This window comes from Emys orbicularis, chromosome 11 (genome assembly GCF_028017835.1).
Source record: "Emys orbicularis isolate rEmyOrb1 chromosome 11, rEmyOrb1.hap1, whole genome shotgun sequence".
Classification (NCBI taxonomy): Eukaryota; Metazoa; Chordata; order Testudines; family Emydidae; genus Emys; species Emys orbicularis.
In genome coordinates, this window is record NC_088693.1 from 19,346,521 (window position 1) to 19,365,652 (window position 19,132).

A 19,132-nucleotide genomic window follows, 5' to 3' on the forward strand; every position below is an offset into this window, starting at 1 on the left:
GTTGTAGAATAATGTTGCCTAAGATATGCTAGGAGTGTCATCTTCTGTTTGAGGAGAATGGCACGCTATTTCTCCCCACTGTCAATGTAATACCTAGAGAGAGTATATATTTTTCTCACTCTTGGGTCATGTGTGCCTTGTCCATTGCATTGCTGGGGTAAAGGTGGACTTCCATCCTTTCTTTTCTTCTCTTGCAGAAAGGGGATGAGTACAAAGAACCTAGATCCAGGATTGGAAGCTTAAGGCTTCCTCCTGCATTTGAAAGGCCTACTCACATTCCTTCTAATATGAACTTCATTTTAGTCTATCTGTACAGTGATATTTTACCTCTACTTCCCTAATTCCTAGGAAACACACAATCTGACTTCTGGTTTAGTTTTCTTTAACATATAGTTCTTATAAGCTCTGCCCATTGCCCAAGGAAGTTTCTCAGGGGGACCATTCCCTTATGAAGCTCTCCATGCCTGAAGAGGAAGGAACAAAGGAAGAGTGTGCACGATACCTGTTGTGAACTGCAGCCTGTAGCTCTTGGGATGTTTCCTTCCTTCTCTTGGGATAAGGCAAACACTTGAGCTGGTTTGATTCCATCTAGCAGAGGGCAGTGGTAAATATTATGTACATCCCCAACACTCTAATTAAGGAAAGAACTTGCTACCATCCGCTCCAGAAAACTAGTTCTTCTAAAGGAGACTTTTTGGTAAGACCATTATAAGTTTCCACACATGCCCTGGACATTAAAGTATGAAGAGTTTTTACTTTACAGTTAAAATTTAAAATAATTTCCTAAAATCAATAGTTTAAATGCAAAAAGGAAAATATTAAAGCAGCATTAAGTGTTATGAAGTTTAGTGTGTACTGTTCTGTGTTGCTATTAGTTATTCATATGCTTGGCAAATTTAAACACACAAGCTGATTCTTCTTTCATTTACCTGGTTTAAATCAGGAATAAATCAATTAAAGTGAATACAGTGATGTAAAACTGTTGTACATACAAAGAGAATCAATTTGATAGGCTAAAGAGATGAAGAGGTTGGCAGGGCCTGACGAAATTTACCCTAGAGTATTTAAGGAACTTGCTGAAACAATCTCTAAACCTTTAGCAATTATCTTTGAGAACTCATGGACGACTGGTAAGGTCCCAGAGGACTAGAGAAGGGCAAACATAGTACCTATCTCTAAAAAGGGGAACAAAGAGAACCCAGGGAATTATAGACCAGTCAGCCTAACTTCAAATACCTGGAAAGATACTGGAACAAACTGTTAAACAATCAGTTTGTAAGCACCTAGAGGAAAATAAGGGACAAGTAATAGCCAGCATGGATTTGTCAAAAACAAATCATGGCAAACCAACCTAATTTCCTTTTTTGACAGGATAACCAACCGGGTGGATGGAGGAAAGCAGTAGACATGATATATCTGGACTTTAATAAGGCTTTTACACAGTATCACAAGAAACTAAGAAAATATAGTCTAGGAAAAATTACTATAAGGTGGGTGCACAAGTAGGTGAAAAAATAATACTCAGAGTAGTTATCAATAGTTTACTGGGAGACTGTATCAAGTGGGGTCTGTCCTAGGTCTGGTGCTATTCAATATTTTCATTAACCAGTTGGATAATGATGTAGAAAGTACATTTATAGAATTAATAGATGACACCAAGCGGGGAGGGGTTGCAAGCACTTTGGAGGACAAGCTTAGAATTAGAAATAATCTTGACAAATTGGAGACCTGGCCTGAAATCAATAAGATGAAATTCAGTAAAGGCAAGTGCAAAGTATTCTTCTTGGGAAAGAAAAATCTACTGCAGAAATATAAAATGGGAGAACAACTGGGTTAGGCAGCAGTAGTGCAGAAAAGATCCTAGGGGTTACAGTGCATCACAAATTGAATATGACTCAATGTGATGCTGTTACACCCCAGAATGATATTAACCTTTTTGTATTAACAAGAGCATCATACGTAAGACATGGGAGGTAATTGATCTGCTCTACTTGGCACTGGTGATGTCTCAGCTGGAGTACTGTGTCCATTTCTAGGCACCACACTTTAAGAAAGATGTGGACAAATTGGAGAGAATTCAGAAGAGAACAACAATAATTATAGGAGGCTTAGAAAATATGACCTATGAGGAAAGATTGAAAGAATTGGGCAAATTTAGTATACAGAAGAGACCACTAAGGGGGAGGACATCGTCAAATATGTAAAAGGTTGTTACAAAGAGTGTAGTGTTAATTGTTTTCCAGGTCCACTGACAGTAGGACAAGCTTGCAGCAAGGGAGATTTTAGATAGGATATTAGAAATATAAAGATAGCTGAGCACTGGAGCAGGGTATCTAGGGAGGTTGTGGAATCCCCGTCACTGGAGATTTTAAAGAACAGGTTAGACAAATAGCTTTCGGGGATAGTCTAGATGACATCTTGATGTCCCTTCTAGTCCTACATTTCTATGATGCTATGAATCAAATAAGTTATAAAGAAGTTATTTGCAATATAGCTATCATGGAGTCAGCAATTTCTTTTAAACTATTTTATAATATTGTTTGAACCCCAAATGTGTTTTCATGTTGACTGGGAATATACAGTTTTGCCAGAATTGTAATTATTTCTTGAATTCTCTTGAGTTTCCATGGTTGCCGAGTAACAAGACAATGACTTAATAAAGAGAGAAACCTCTTTGCCTTGTCAGCAAGTCAAAGCTTTCCAAAAATTAAAAGTATTTGGAAATAATGAGAAACTTTTAAGAGCTGCTCTTTTATTTTAGAGGGCATGCTGAGATCTGAATGTGAAGGTATTGTATTATGAATTATGCTCATAACGTGTCTTATTTAAAGGTAGAAAATTCTTTTTAGAGTTGTTACGACTTACATGGAAGTGTACCAATTCAGAACATATAGGCTGCTTCTCTTTCACTCTGAAAATCAGTAGTGTAATCACTGACTAGTTCTTTGAATTGGGAGTGGTGAGAGTGCTCTAAAGGGCAATGTCCTGGCTAACATTATTCAGACACAGGCCTCGTTATTCTTGGGCATACAGAAACTTGACGTGGAGGGTTCACTAGCTTCTCACATATGAGGATTTTGACGTGGTAAATCATGCCTTTTTCAGTTCCAGATTGGACCATCATAACTTCTACCTGGGCTTCAGTGCAAAAGCTTGAAAGTGAAAAAGGTACAACACAGAGCAACACACTTCATTAGTAACAAAGACCAGCATTGGCACATGGTTGTGCTTCCTGAAGTCCACTGACTCTTCATTGGCTCATGAGCAGAATTCCTGGTCATAATCTACAAGACTTTTAATGGACTGAGACCAACCTCAGAGATCACCTTACCCAGCATACATAGATTCCAAAGCCAGAAGGGATCATTGTGATAATCTAGTCTGACCTTCTGTTTAACTCAGGCCACAAAACTTCCCTGAAAGAATTCCTAGTTGTCAGTCATAGAGAATCCACACAATTTTTGGTAATTTGTTCCAATGGTTAATTGCTCTCACCTTTTAAAAACGTTTGCCTTATTTCCAGTAGGAATTTGTCTAGCTTCAACTTCCAGCCATTGGATTGTGCTATACCTTTCTCTGATAGATTGAAGAGCACATTATTAAACATTTGTTCCCGATGTAGATACTCACAGACTGTAATCAAGATACCCCATAACCTGCTCTTCGTTAGATTCAGAAAGCTCTATTTAGCTTATCACTATATAAGGAAGTTTTTCTAATCCTTTAATCATTCATGTGGCTCTTGTCTGAATCCTCTGAACCCTCTTCAATTTATCAACATCCTTCTGGAATTGGGAGCACCAGAACTGGACACAAGATTCTAGCAGGGGTCACACCAGTGACAAATATAGAAGTCAAATTAACCTCTCTACTCCAACTCGATGATATGCTCAACAGGCGCAACGAAGACCGATAGACCCAAGTTCTCACCATTAAGAGATGGGAACATAACATTCTCAGCGACAGCACCCTGATTGTGATACTCCTTGCCAGAAGAGATCTGACTCAATGCAAACTACTGAAATGTCAAAATACACATTTTTGATTAAATCCTTCTCTTGGGTTGAACTCTTTCAAAACACGAAATCCTACACACACACACACACACACACACACACACACACACACACACACACACACACACACAACGTGGAGAGGAGAACTTGTATAAATTTAAAAACCAAAGACATCCATTTGTGTAGTACTTAGATAGATAGAAGGTACTATGTAGAGGTAAATAGTCAGAGGGCTCATCCTTGCTCTCTGAATAAAAAAATTGACCTAATTCAAGATGCTAAGTGTTAATAGAGCTGCACAAAATATTCAATGTCATATTTAAAGTATTTGTATTTCATTTCTATGGAAGTGTGTTGAGATCCACATAAGAACGGCCATACTGGGTCAGACCAACGGTCCATCTAGCCCAGTATACTGTCTTCCAATAGTGGCCAATGCTAGGTACTTCAGAGGGAATGAACAGAACAGGAAATCATTGAGTGATCCACCTCTGTCATCCACTCCCGTTTTCTGGCAATTAGAGGCTAGGGACATGCAGAGTTTGGGGTTGCATCCCCACCCATCTTGTCTAATATCTATTGATGGACCTATCCTCTAGGAACTTATCTAATTCTTTTTTGAACCCAATTATAATTTTGGCCTTCATAACACCCCCTGGCAATGAGTTCCACAGGTTGATTGTGCAAATGACTGTGTGTGTGAAGAAGTATTTCCTTTTGTTTGTTCTAAATCTGCTGCCTATTAATTTTATTGGGTGACCCCTGGTTTTTGTATTGTGATCATTTTGGCACAGCAGCTCTATCTGCTGCACACCTGGGCAGAGTAGGTGTGTCTATGCAAACATGGTCTTCTCCTGAAATTCCCTCCCCCCCCCCCCCCCAGTTCATTGCTAGATGTTAGGGGAGAGCTCATTCAGACCCTCCTTACACTAAGTGCAGGGAAATTCTGCTGTATGGTAGGTTTGGTAGATACAGTAGGTGATACAGTAGATGATAACTGTAGTATATCCGATATCTCTCTGGTATAGTTGATTTTTTTTTTTTAACTGACAGCCAGTGTGTATATTAAAATCAACTAATACATGAGTAGAATTTTGCTTTTCATAAACTCTTATTGTATTATAGGGCCTGTCTGACTGATAAAAGCAACACCATTGAATTGATATGGTTTTACCCTCTACTTTAAAGTTTTTCTGTTGATAAACAGGCAATGACTACAGCACATGGTTGCTCAGCAGCAGAATATCCACTTGTTCTGTGTACTGCAATTCTAAGGGGATTTTTCAACCTTGTAGACCGATGAGGTTTAATTATGTTTGAGCTGAGATACATTTAGTTATGTTGTATAATTTTGAATGCTAATGGCCTGATTTTCAGGAGGTCCAGAGCCTAAAATTACGCTGATTTAAATCAGTGCGTAAGTGCCTAAAACAAGTATTTAGATGATGAAATAAGGACTTATCTTTAGGCATCCAGTTTTGAAAATTGGGTCCTGTATACTCTAAAAGATATGATATTTTAATCTGATGTGGGAAAAAATGTGGTAGAGTACCTTGTTCAGTTAAGTGTGATTCTCTGTCTTCATATGAAAACTGGAGACCTGTATTAATACTGAATATTAGAAAAGCTGTGATAACCTACAAAAGGAACTTCTGTACAAAAGAATTCTCCATTATTTATGTATTGTGGGAGTACAATTATTTCATGCATGTCATGTACAGACTGTATTCCTCTTTGCTGGTAATAAACCCTGTGAATGTATCCAAATGTGCACAAGGTATACTGCATATTATTTAAGAGAGAGCAAGACAGCTAATCTGAAAAGTACCCGTAAATTAGAAATAATTGGCAATATTCACAACATCTTCCATGAAGACATTACAAAATTCATAAGTGCTTTGAGGCTAGAAATGACTGATATTCACAAGATCTAATGTTTAGAAAATGTTGTTGAAGTGTGCTCACTTTTTTTTTTTTTGCAAATAATTTGCAGTTTAAGTTTCCTTGTAATATCTATGCCCTACCTACAAATATTTTCTAAAGACAACATATAGAATTTCAAGCTGGAAATGTTTCTTCACAAAGGACATCCAAAGCATGCACTTATGATTTATGTGACAAGACAAACACATCATGCAAATTTAACAACCAGTGAAACTGAGATAACAGGAGAGTGTGTTTTGTTTTGGGGGCAAAGGAAGGAATGAAACTTATTTTGTACATATTTTAAGAAATTAAGACCATATGGAGACTGAGGGAATATGGAGAAAGGGAGGCAATAGAAAAGATTGCAGAAGACTCCAAGGAGAATGGTAGATAACACAATATATGCGTCAACAGAAACATTATAATACTTGGTATTTATATAGTGCTTTTTTAATCTGTAGATGTTAAAGTTTTTCACATAGGAGAGGAAGTATCTTCTCCATTTTGCAGATGGTCAATTGTTTCTCAGTCTGGTGTCCTGTTCATTGGATCAGAGATTGTCAGTGCCTCTGAAAGATCCCCCACACTTGTAGATGAGATGGGAAAAACATGATTTTTGTTTCTGTTCCTTTCCATAGTTTTAATAAATTCTTTTTTGGCAGATCAGCCATTTTTAACCTCCAATTGCACCGTGTATTCTAATACACAAACCCTCCGATGTATCCAATTCAAATTTGGGTGTTTGTCTATGTGGCACTTACATATTTGTGTGTCAGAATTTAAACCTTTCCTGAACAGAAAATTCCAAAGTGTTTATGTTCTTTATTATACACAAATTAACTGTGCTGAGAAAATACTTTTTATCTAAATCTGATGTGTGTCACAACTTCAAGAAAGAGAAATTAACTCAAGTATTGCAGTCCTCTTCTAGAAGCAATTGGTAGTACCCAATACACCCTAGAACTTTATGAAGCTATCACGCAGAGGCCAAAGCCCAAGATGTTCTTGAACGCTTGGTACTCTGTTGACTGTGCAAGTGTTCAGTACCTCTCACAATTAGGTCCTTAGTTATTGACAGAGAGTTATGGCCTTGTGACCTGAGGGCAGGATTAACAGCCAGCTTTCAGACTTACTCCCTGTATGGAGCAAATCACTTAATCCCTGTTGATATACAAGTGTAAAAAATTCTACATAAGTACTGGATTAACGTATTGCCTGGCACTGGTAGGTCTGTCTTGAAGTAGAAAGATGTACGACAAAGATTAAAGTGTTTGCATACTAAAGAATAACAAATTTCTAATATAAAGAAACACCCACTGCCCCATGGTCTTATATAAAATCTTGTTTTACACTATTTTTCTTCCAAAGGTTTTCATGGAGGACTTCTGAATGGAAAGCATGCCAAGTTACTCTCCTCCTTGATGGACAGGACCCTCGCCGACATAAGCACACAGCCCTTTGTGGAGGTGGGATACAAGTCCGGGAAGTGTACTGTGTCCAAAGTGTGATAGAATCGGGGACACACAAATTAAAGGAAGGTACGTTGTTAGAGGTTATCCTAAAATGCCTATTACAGGGAATCTATAAATTGGAAAGGTAAAGAACTATTGTGAGACTCATCAATAGCATGAAGCTGCATGCTTTTTTGCTGCCGCTGAGCTGGAGAAATATGTTTGTGGGTAAGGATAAAATGTCTCAGTGGCCTGCTAATAGACTCCATTGGAGTCATGCTGCCTGGAAGCTGGAGGAGGGAGTCAGTGAGCCCCAGAGCCAGCAGAGCATGTCTGTGCGGAGATTCCTTGCCTCCTATGGGTCCCCCCATGATCTGAAGGATTCTGGGTGTGAAACCACTGCCCATCATGTGTGGCGATGGGGACACACTGTCTCCCACTCTCCAGTCTCTCTTGGAATGAGTTCAAAAAAACGTAGTCTTCCTCCCGTCTCACGGGTCGGGGGAAGGGCAGACCTGCCTCACCCCCTTGTCCCCATTTGTTGAATCCACTTGGCCATTTTTTGGTATTGGTTCAGTTATTTATCAATACAGTCGAACCTCAGAGTTACAAACACCTTGGGAATGGAGGTTGTTCGTAACTCTGAAATGTTCATAACTCTGAACGAAACATTATGGTTGTTCTTTCAAAAATTTACAACTGAACGTTGTCTTAATACAGCTTTGAAACTTTATTATGCAGAAGAAAAATGCTGCTTTTAACCATTTTAATTTAAATGAAACAAACACAGAAACAGTTTCCTTATCTTGTCAAATCTTTTTTTAAACTTTCCTTTATTTTTTTAGTAGTTTGTTTAACACAGGACTGTACTTTATTTGCTTTTTTTGATCTCTGCTGCTGCCTGATTGTGTACTTCCGGTTCCAAATGAGGCATGTGATTGATGGCTCAGTTTGTAACTCTGGTGTTTGTAACTCTGAGGTTCTACAGTATGTCAGCCTATTCCTGGTGTGGCCTAATCCTCTGCTCAAGACCAATACGCAACCTTTCTTATGATTTGATGGGAGAAGCCAAAATAATAATGTCGCAACTTCTGAGCAGACAGACAAGTGTTGGAGTTAGAATGAGTTATTTTGCTTTTGGAAGAGTGATGAACGGATGCAGATGCATTATGAATAATTTATCCTTGTCTTTTTTATCTGCAGTGTGTACTGCTCCTGTAGAATATGGCTTTGAGCAGAGATGGTAAGATAGTAAGAACACAACATTTCAGTTTAGACTTATTTACTTACAAAGCCAAAGCAAATCTTTATTAATGGCAGATTGCATGTCCTATCTGCCTGCAAAATAACCTCTCAGACTACAGAAAAACAAGACTCCATTCAGTCCCTATACAACTGCTTCTTCTCCTGTTCCAAGAAGCTGGAACCTTGCTCTCCCAACACACACATTCCTTTATTCTTCATTATCTTGCAGTGCATGTGTCTCATCAAGTGAGGAGTTTTAGTGACTACAGTAGCATAAAATTTTGGCTGTCTTTCTTACCCTTACAACAGTTTCTTGCATTGACCAAACCTCAGTAATGGGCACGTCCACATGCAGTAAGCCTCAAAACTGTGATTGTGCTTGAACTTTGATTTGTATTGTGGTAGCACCTAGCAGCCCGCTCACGGACCTGGACCCCATTGTGCCAGATGCTATATTAGGGGTCGTCAACGTTTGGCACGCGGCTCGCCAGGGTAAGCACCCTGGCGGGCCGGGCCAGTTTTATTTCCCTGCTGACGCGGCAGGTTCGGCCGATCGCGGCCCCCACTGGCCGCGGTTCGCCGTCCCGGGCCAATGGGGGTGGCGAGAAGCGGCGCGCGCGAGCGATGTGCTGGCCGCGGCTTCTCGCCGCCCCCATTGGCCCGGGACAGCGAACCGCGGCCAGTGGGGGCCGCAATTGGCCGAACCTGCCGCGTCAGCAGGTAAATAAAACTGGCCCGGCCCGCCAGGGTGCTTACCCTGGCGAGCCGCATGCCAACGTTGCCGACCCCTGTGCTATATAAACACAGAACAAAAAGGTGGTCCCTGCTCCCAAAGAGTTTACAATTGTGATATGCTAAGGCCTTTATCCAAAAGTGCTCAGCATTGTTACTAGAAGCAATGTTTTCTGCATAACTTCCAGATGTGATGAACTGCTCTGTGAGATGGATTGTGGCTACGTTTGTGGCTTCCACGGTGGAAAGAAGCCAATGTTGGTTGAATCTTTTCAGATCAATCTGAGAAGATTATTATCTCGGGCACTGTAATCAACCGTAGTGTTTTTGAAGGAAGACTTAATTAAACACTATGTCAAATGTATTGTGTTTTTTTGTGTGTGTCTATCATAGGACTTTTTTTTTTTAAAGTAAAAATGTAAAGGTGAATCCATTTATTTAAATACAACATCTTGATTCAACTTCTCACCAGAATGCAACTTCATTTCAAGGGTTGGCTGGAAAAAAACAATTCAATTTTGCAAAAAAATTTTCAGGTTTTGAAATTTGTTTTCATTCCAAAGCAGAACAAAATCAAGACTTTTAGAAATGTTAATGGAAAAATTGAGAGCACAAGATCCAACAATAGCCTAGATAGCCTGGTGCTTAGGGCAGACACTGGGGATATGGAAAAGCCAGGTTCAAGTGCCTGTTTGGGTCTCCCACATCTCAGGTGAGTGCCCTAATCACTGAGTCTCTTCCAGGAGTATCTCTCTTGTTTGTTCTCTGTCAGAAATACCATCTTGGACTGGAGAAACTTTCCTGACAAAAAATTATTCAAAACCAATATGTTTCTGGAAAACATTTCAGTTTCAATTGAGAAAAGTTTTGTAAAAATTGTTTGACTAGCTCTATTTCTGACCATACTCTTTCTGTCTTTGTCTCCCTACCTGCCCCTGCCCCTATTTAGACAAAGAACACTACTGAACTATCTTGCCAACACACTGCTAGGTCTTGTCTCCATAGACTTTGGCATCTATAGTATATTTTCTTAAACATCTGTCCTCCATACACATATGAAAGAAACTAAATTCTTAAATATCGTAAGTCATTTATTTTCCCTTATGGTACATAGCATAAGAATTTTGGTGGCAAATTCTGTTTTAAGTTACATCAGTGTAAATCCAGACTAATTACAGTGGAGTTTCTCTGGACTTACACCAACATAGGTTAGAACAGAATTTGACCTTTATCTCCAGTTTTTGAACTTATTCAAGCTTTTCTTTGTTCAAAACAGAATATATCCTATACGTCATATGGGCCTTTACATTTTTCCAGAGCAGCATCAAAACCTTTTGGGAGATCATATCCCTGTTTAGGCAGCTCTTGCTCTCTTTAAAAACAGTAAATGTTGCCCAAGGGGGTGTCATGCAATAGGATAAATACATATTTGTGTAAATGAGGAAGGGTATTGGCAGCCACTTTGGACTCGTTAGCCAGCTGGAACATATATAGGACTTGTACTGTATTTGAATTAGCACTAACCCTGTCCTATATTCAATGTGCACTGCTCTTCAAATTCATGCCTATATTGGTAAAGCTGCAGGAAGAAAAAAAATCAATTTATGACAAAGAAATTAGATTTTGGAGACTCAGATCTTTGAGTCCTGACCTTCCTGTCTTGTTTGTGAAAGTATTTGGAAAGAATAGGCTAGAATGTATTGGCTATAGGAAAATTTGATTGGTACCCGGGGAGAAAGATAACTGATGGTCAGCAGTGTCATGAAAGGATCTTTGTTTGCTAACTGAGTGGTGGTGCTGAAGCTAGATAATCCAGCATCTGGATTAGTGGATCCAATTCAGAGTAACCTTTTTCTCAGGTAAGAAACCGGCCCTTATCAAAAGGACCTGGTTTGAGAAGATGACGAAGAATGTACCTCCACAGTGTGAAATATATCCAAGCACGCCTGTGTCAAATCTGCATTGTTGGGATGTTGAGCTATTGATCTAACATTCTGTGAGCAGAATTTATAAGATTAAAGTCACATAATAGAATAATTGATCTAACATTCTGTGAGCAGAATTTATAAGATTAAAGTCACATAATAGAATAATAAATATGTAACAGCTGGCTTCTTCAATGGAAACCCTTTAGAAGCAAGACTGAAAACGATTTTATGCAAATCTTTGGGGTGTAAAGCTGGCATGCTTTAGATTTGTAATTCAGGATCTTAAGGGTTTAAATTCATGAGGGAAAGCAACCTTTTTATCACAGAGGTATAACATTTTTAGTTCTCAGATGTCTGGGAGCTAGCTGAAGTGAAAGGAGCAGATTATATAGAAAACATTTTGAAGGTAAAATACTTAACTTTTTTAAAAAATGTGACTTGTTTCTCATGAAGGTATTTGATATGACATGTAATATTTACTCCATTATTACTGGTGCATTTATTTATAGGGCTGTTTATTATATGGTAAATAGTTAGTCTGCTTCACCCAATCAATTTGCATGAGACTGTAGATTTTAGTTCAGTTTCTTATCTTTGAAGTCTAAAAAAATCAAGTGCGCATATTTATATTTTAGGGCCATTTATGCCACCGGAATATGCAAGTCATTCACAGCCCGGTGATAAGGGCATTATATTTTTGCTTATTATAAAAACAAAATGACTTAATTTCTCTTTGTTGACCAAACTGGAACATCCACAAAGAAAAGGACAGTCACAAAAAATGAAGTTTTACTTGGAATAAAAATATCCTAATTTTAAACCATTAGTGGAGGGCTAATCTCACACTGTTCCAAGGTTTGGTTCAGAGCCTTTCCTGAAGTGTATCCAAAACTTCTGGATTCCCTTCCCTTTCTTCTTCATGACTTCTCTGGCAATGTGACTTCCAAGTACATTGTGGCCTTTTCTCAAAGCTTTCTAGTATCCTATGACCCTTGCTTTTTTCTAACCAATCATCAACAAGCTACCTGCACAGCCTCTCTTCCCATGGTCACCTTCATTGGTCCCCAGTATCCCTACTCCCTTAAGACTCTTCCAATAGGTTCTCAACTGCATCCCTCCTACCTTCTGCTGTTCAGTCATAATACTTACAATAATAAGCACTATGCCCCATTGTAAATGCTTGCCAGATATATTTCTATTGTGGTAGCGCTGAGATGCACCAAGCAGGATTGGGACCACATTGTACTAGGAGGTGAACAAACACAGGAAGACCTCTTTTCTCTTCCGAAAAGTTTATAATGTCACTTAATTCATGTAGCAGGACTTCCTGATTGTTCCTAAATATACTGAATCACTGTTGCTTCTGGCAACCTATTATTAACTTCTTTCCATGCTGAGATTAGCCTTTTATTTATACTATGAAGTAGTTTTCAGTTGATAATGGGACTTTACTTCTCACCTTGTGGCTTCCAATTTTTTTTTAAATGCATAAAAAAATCCCTTTCTATCAGACACAGGATGCAGCAAGTTTCCTTAACAGTCTCATGTGAGGAGCTAGTATCAGAGCCATTTCTAAGCTAAAAAAAGATGATCCAGTTATACTTTGCCCACTATTTTGTCATCGCTATCAAAACAGTGTCTTTCAGGCTGGAGACATATGACTTGCCTTTACAGAAGTTGTGATTATTTGTTTCTATTGTATACTCATGTAGGTGTTTATACTGTAATTCAGTCTTCAATGATTTTCTCAACTAATTTCCTCTAGTACTGAAATAAGAGTCACTGGCCTATATTTCCTGGCGTCACCAATAACAACTTTTAAAAATGGATATTATCCCTATCTTGGCCTCTGGTAAATAACTAACTCTGTATGGTTCTGCCAAACATTAAATATATATTGACTTCTGTTGTGGTGGATATCAAGATGTATTGTCCTGAGAGGTGAATACTGGCTAAGGTGAAGGCAAAGTTGAGATACTCCTTAAGGGACAATAAATCTTGACGTTGTCACATTGTTATGTGTGTTCGAAATAGGCTTGTCACTAGAAACTTCTCCGTTCTGGCCATGAATTTCTGAAATGTTTAGGTGTTCATTTTAAACTAACAATCTTAAGAGAGATGAAGTTAAAAGTCCAGGAGAAAGTATCATTTACCTTCTGGGAGGAGTGAAAAATAGTTTTGGGAAGACTTTCTGTAGTCGGGATGTGCATTCACTCTCTGATTGGTTAACATTGTTCTTTATCTCAGTATTCCCTTGTGTGAATGTAAATAGTCGAAACTCCCTGCATCAGTGTGACTATATTTATTAGCCCAGAATTAATGTATATAAGTCACTGCTATAGAACTGGGCAGTGTTTCAAAGAGTTACAAGATTTGCATTCAATTGAGTTTTCAGGCTTATTCTACAGATCCAGAAGAACATCGGATTTTTAAAAATATGAACAAACATAATCTATAGTAAATGGGCTGCTATTTGATTCAGGGGCATTGACCCAGAAATTCTAAGAGGAAACACAAGTGTTAGCAAGCTGAAAATATGACATTTTTTCCCCAAACAAAGTAAATGCTTTATTTACAGTACAAGTGCAATTATCAAACAAGTTAGAAGGCGCAATAAACCCTGACCCTTCCAATACACAGAGGTCTGTCCATTTATCACAGCAATACACTGAATTCTCTCCCACTGACCCTTTGCAATAGAGCATAGCTCAGTGGTTTGAGCAATTGGCCTGCTAAACCCAGGGTTGTGAGTTCAATCCTTGAGGGGGCCACTTAGGGATCTGGGGCAAAAATCAGTACTTGGTCCTGCTAGTGAAGGCAGGGGGCTGGACTCGATGACCTTTCAAGGTCCCTTCCAATTCTAGGAGATAGGATATATCCATTAATTAATTATTAATTAATTAAGTAATTTTATTATTAATTAATTATCTAGGATGAACTATTTCTGCCTTGTAGGAAGTTGCATGTTTGCCAAATGACAAAACTCAATCAATGAAAAGAATCACAGAAAGAGACACTTTATTGTAACACTGAACAAAGAACTTTATTCAAATAAGGAAAACAGCATTATCCATAAAGGTACTCAGCCTCTTTTTCTCTGCTTTCCTGCAGAACCTTTACCCATCTCCTTCCTACCAGTTATCCTGCTACAGTTTTAAAGAAATACTACGAATGTAGTCAGACAAATAAAAGCAAATAAAGCTCTGCTGGAACTCAGAACAGGGTCAATGAATGAACTGCATCCTTGAACTAGTGGGAGCCACCTTTGAGTTTGGGGTTGTCTGCCAATCAGATGACTAGACAAATGATGGAACTCTTTTACAGATGGTCAGTTCTCTATTAGAGTTCACCTGGCCTTCGTGTGGCAAAAGAAGCAGTGCTTTTACAGCCACCATGTCTAGTCGAAATGACTTAGTTCATTTAATACCGTAGCGTGTGTTTATTAATGCAGCCTATTCCTTTTTGTTCTTATTTCTGAAATATTTCGTTAAAAGTTTTCATCTCTGCAATATGCAGTAACTACTGGCAGGAATTTGGAGGACTTTTTGACATTTGACCATATCCATGTGCATATTTCTAATTCATCAAGGTATTTTTAGAAATTATATATTCATACTCTAAACGTATGGATGATGGCTACCATTTTTATTTCAAAATAATGTCAAGAGATGCACAACATGGCTGAAATGAAACAGTTATACTAGAATGGGATGTGACTTAATTCTTAGAGTTGACTCTGTGCCCTAAAACTGATTTGCTTTCATTTTTCCCAGTGTGTTACAAAAAATGATAAATTATTTTGCTAAACCTAGTGCTGAGGGGATATTAAGTAATGCAGGAAGCCTCTTGATAAAAAAAAAAGCCTTATGGTTAAAATTCTAATATTTATCTTACCCTTTCTGTCATTTGACTTTTGCAATCTGTAGAAAAGGTCTATTTACTTTAGCAGTAAGGTGAATTGGATTCCTGCCAGCTTGGTGTAGTCCTTAAATGAATATGTCAAAGGCAATATTGTTTTTCAGAAATCATTCAGAAAGCAGTCTTTTTAACATTAATAGTATCTTTCATTAGTTTTGAATTAAATTTCATCTATTGCCATTTAATAGTACAGTTATATTGTAGAGTGCCTGAGGAGCAAGAGGTATGAATTCTGAGTCCATGACTTAGAATCTAAGTCGCTGCTCAGTGTTCCTGCATCTGAACTTGAAGTACTAGCATGAGAGAATCTTGTGCATTAATGTTTGCTGAGACAAGCACCAAAGCCTTCTGTAAAAGCAATTTAAGACCATGGATTCCTTTAAGCATAAAATGGTAGATCATCAGGAAGAAAGAAAGAAATGTTTGCTAATACATATAGCATATAGTTTTTGAAAACACTTTTCCAGTCAGTCCCATGGTCCCTTCATTGAATGTATTGTATGTAAATAGATCTGGGCCATATAGTCTTCCAAGATGGAAAGTCTGCTGGTATTGTGCAATCTATCCATCATGCACAGCCATGGAGATCTACATAATTGATGGTGTCAAGTATCAGAGGGGTAGCCGTGTTAGTCTGAATCTGTAAAAAGCAACAGAGGGTCCTGTGGCACCTTTAAGACTAACAGAAGTATTGGGAGCATAAGGGCAAGATTTGGAACAACAGTTGGAATTTAGTTAAACCAATGTGGTGCATGAGCTAGAGGAGAATGTAATTAATCACCTCATCACCATTGGTTTCTGCAGTATTAATAGCAGTAAAATGTAAACACATTTTTTTCCTCTATAGCAAGTAGACCTGACCTGAATATTCACAGGCCGTGGATCTGCTGAGTAAGGTGTTTCAATTGTACATAGTTACTTTTAGAGAGAAAATACAGCTGGTACTCTGATTCAGCAGTCCAGTCCTAGACTGGAAAGCCCTTAAGCATGTGCTTAACATAAGCCTGCATTTAACTGCTTTGCTGAATAGGGATGGACTTAAGCAATGCTTAAATATTTTGCTTTAGAACATAAAACACTATGGGTCAGGTAGGTTCTTTTTTGCTGCTTAATTAGAGCCTAGCAGATTGGGTTTGCTCCAGGGAACAAATGCCAATAGTAAATTCAGAAGCTCTGTGACGTTTATATGAATGAAACTACAGTCCATAACTTTTTTTCCTGTTTAGTCACTAGGCCTGTTGACAAGAAACTATGTGTTGTCCCTGCTCCCTCTGCCTCCCAGCTGTGCAACGTTCCATGTTCTTCTGACTGTCTGGTTTCCTCCTGGTCTGCATGGGGACCCTGTGTTCATGAGAACTGCCAGGATCACCAGGGACGAAAAGGTGATTTAACTGTTTCTCTCATATGCTACAGCCTGTAATTAGGTCTGAATTAAACTAAACGCCAGCATGTTAGGATAGGAATCTAAAACAATTGGATCCAAATGTGGTTTCCTATTGAATTCCTTTGATATAAGTTGGAACCAACAGGTGGATCCTAGGGTAGAAGGTGGCCTTTGATGTTGTAGGCTATTGTTCTTGAAAAATGTGTGAGATCTTCATCCCTACTCCAGCCCCTCCATGTTTGGTAAAAGGGCTAGAGAGACATAGAGGGGCTTTAAAAGTCTTCTGAGAACTGTCTCAAAAGTCCTGGTGTAGGAGGCACGCTGGGTGTGGAGCTGGAAGGCGGGAGGGGAATGTCAGGCTCAGAGTTGCAGCATGTAGCAGTGTGGAGATTCCGAGCAGTGCTGGGGGCTCATAGGGCAGCTTGGGAAGACTGCTGCAATTTAGGCAGACATGAGAACCTGTCTAAATTATGCTGGGAGCAGCCCCCACCTCCAGGGTTGGGGGAGGATGCAAAGGTGGTTTAAAGCTACCTCAGCCCCACTTGCCCCTGGGCTGTGAGTTCTGTGCTGTGGCGGTGTGCACACGCCAAGGGGCAAGTCTCCTCATTTGAAAATGTTGCCCAATGTTTTCAGAAAGTGGAATATTTGTAATTGTGAGTTTTCTAAGATGGTTAGAGTTGGTCTGAATGTGTCAAATAAAAAGGTCAAAAAAGGCCTTTTTGCAAAAATGGAAATGTTTGTAAAATCATTTCATTTAAAACAATTTCTTTTTGCTTGTTGGAAAGTGTTGAAAGCAACCACTGAAGCAAATTCTGCTCATAGTTCTTTGGCATGGTTTTCCTCATATTTTGTTTCTTGGCCATGGAGTTTTGTGGCCTCCAACCATGCTCTGTCCCATGTCCTCTGTCTGGGATGTTGGTGTAGTAGAGACTCAGAGGGAAGTGTGCTGTTTCCTGAATCACCAGCCCTACTTTCTGCAGCACCAAATGTTTTCTCTAGAAGATTTCCATCCAGGTACGGACTTGCTTCCTCCAACTCTGTTGAGTCAATGAGTCCTAATGAGAACATTGCTTGATGCAGAATGGCTGAACACCATGGTAAATCCACCAATTCAAACCATGGATATAGCTAGTTTATACTCTATCATATCCAAAACAAACCCATGCTGAAAGACACTTACTTGCATACTAGCTCCACTATTGAATATAGCATCATGACTTTTGTTTTCATTCAAATGGCATTAAATTATGTACTCAGTTCTTTAATTATTTTTGTAACCTTTTTCTTCCAATATTAAATTTGAATCTCCCACTTTAAAAGGATGTTATTTTGAGGGGGTCCAATATGAATTATATATCTTCAAAAAGCAGAGTAATTATTTCTCAGTAAACTGGTCTTTTGTATCTCAGAACAAGATTTTTCAATCTCAGAGTCCCAGAAGGAGGTTAACTGTGGTTTAGATTTTGAATTACTTGTTTGGTTGTCTTTATCTTTTTAAAATTGTATTGTCATCCTGACATATATAGTTCTTACTTTATGTCCATGTATTTGGACATATGTTTTACATCCAAGTTCAGTGAAAAGGCATGTATTGGATCAAATGGCAGTGGAATTGGGGCATGGGTTGTGGTGGAAATCAAGACTCCTGGAATTCTGCAACCAACATTATGTTTGCAGTGATAAAACTGTAAATAGAGAGAGATACATTCTGTCTTTTTTTTTGCAAGGCCAGTGAGGTTGCAAATATTTAGAAGGCCTTATGAATAAGGCTAAGATTTAGCCATGGGTATTTTTAATAAAAGTCATGGACAGGTCATGGGCAATAAAAATCCACGGCCCCGTGACCTGTCCATGGCTTGTACTATATACCCCTGTCTAAATCTTGAGTGTTCTGGGGGGCTCCGGGAGTACAGCTGCTGGACTGGAGGGGGGGGTCTGGGGTGCCCGCTGGTGCTCGGGGGGCGGGAGGGGTAAGCGCAGGGGGTGGCCTGGGACTGGCGCTGCCACCATTGCTGGTCGGGGGTGGCAGTGCTGGCTCAGGACCGCCACTGCTGGCAGAGTGGGAGGCAGTGTGGCTGGAATCTGTGACCTCTGACAGACTCGCAGCCTTACTTATGAACATTGCTATACTGTTTTTTTATTAAAAATACAGTTTGAAATGCCTTAGAATTCCACATGCCCTATATATCAACGTTTGCAGGCAAAATATCTTAATACTGATGATAAAAAATTTCTCTGTTCTGTCTTTCTAGGATTTAGAATGAGACAAAGGCAGGTTATTATGGAACCCATTGGTATGTCTCAGGGTTGTCCACACTTAGTAGAATCTATTCCTTGTGAAGACCCAATGTGTTACCAGTGGGTCATTTCCGAAGGAGTCTGTGTACCTGATCATGGAAAATGTGGGCATGGAAATCGCATACTGACAGCCATATGCAAGAACAATAAAGGTAGGTGCAGCTAATTTTAAGTTGGTCATCTTTAAATGTGCATCTTGTTTTGTGTGTTTCTTTAAAATCTATTTTTGTTAAA

At 39.0% G+C, this 19,132-nt stretch overlaps 1 protein-coding gene across 1 annotated transcript in view; it reads left to right on the plus strand.

Annotated features, from left to right (window-relative positions):
- THSD7B (thrombospondin type 1 domain containing 7B) overlaps nucleotides 1-19,132 on the plus strand; it is a 426,330-nt gene that overhangs the window by 114,584 nt on the left and 292,614 nt on the right. Inside the window, exons 4-6 of the mRNA XM_065413579.1 lie at nucleotides 7,311-7,480; nucleotides 16,443-16,598; nucleotides 18,853-19,050. Coding sequence (XP_065269651.1) covers nucleotides 7,311-7,480; nucleotides 16,443-16,598; nucleotides 18,853-19,050 — 524 coding nt within the window. The remainder of the gene's footprint in view (nucleotides 1-7,310; nucleotides 7,481-16,442; nucleotides 16,599-18,852; nucleotides 19,051-19,132) is intronic.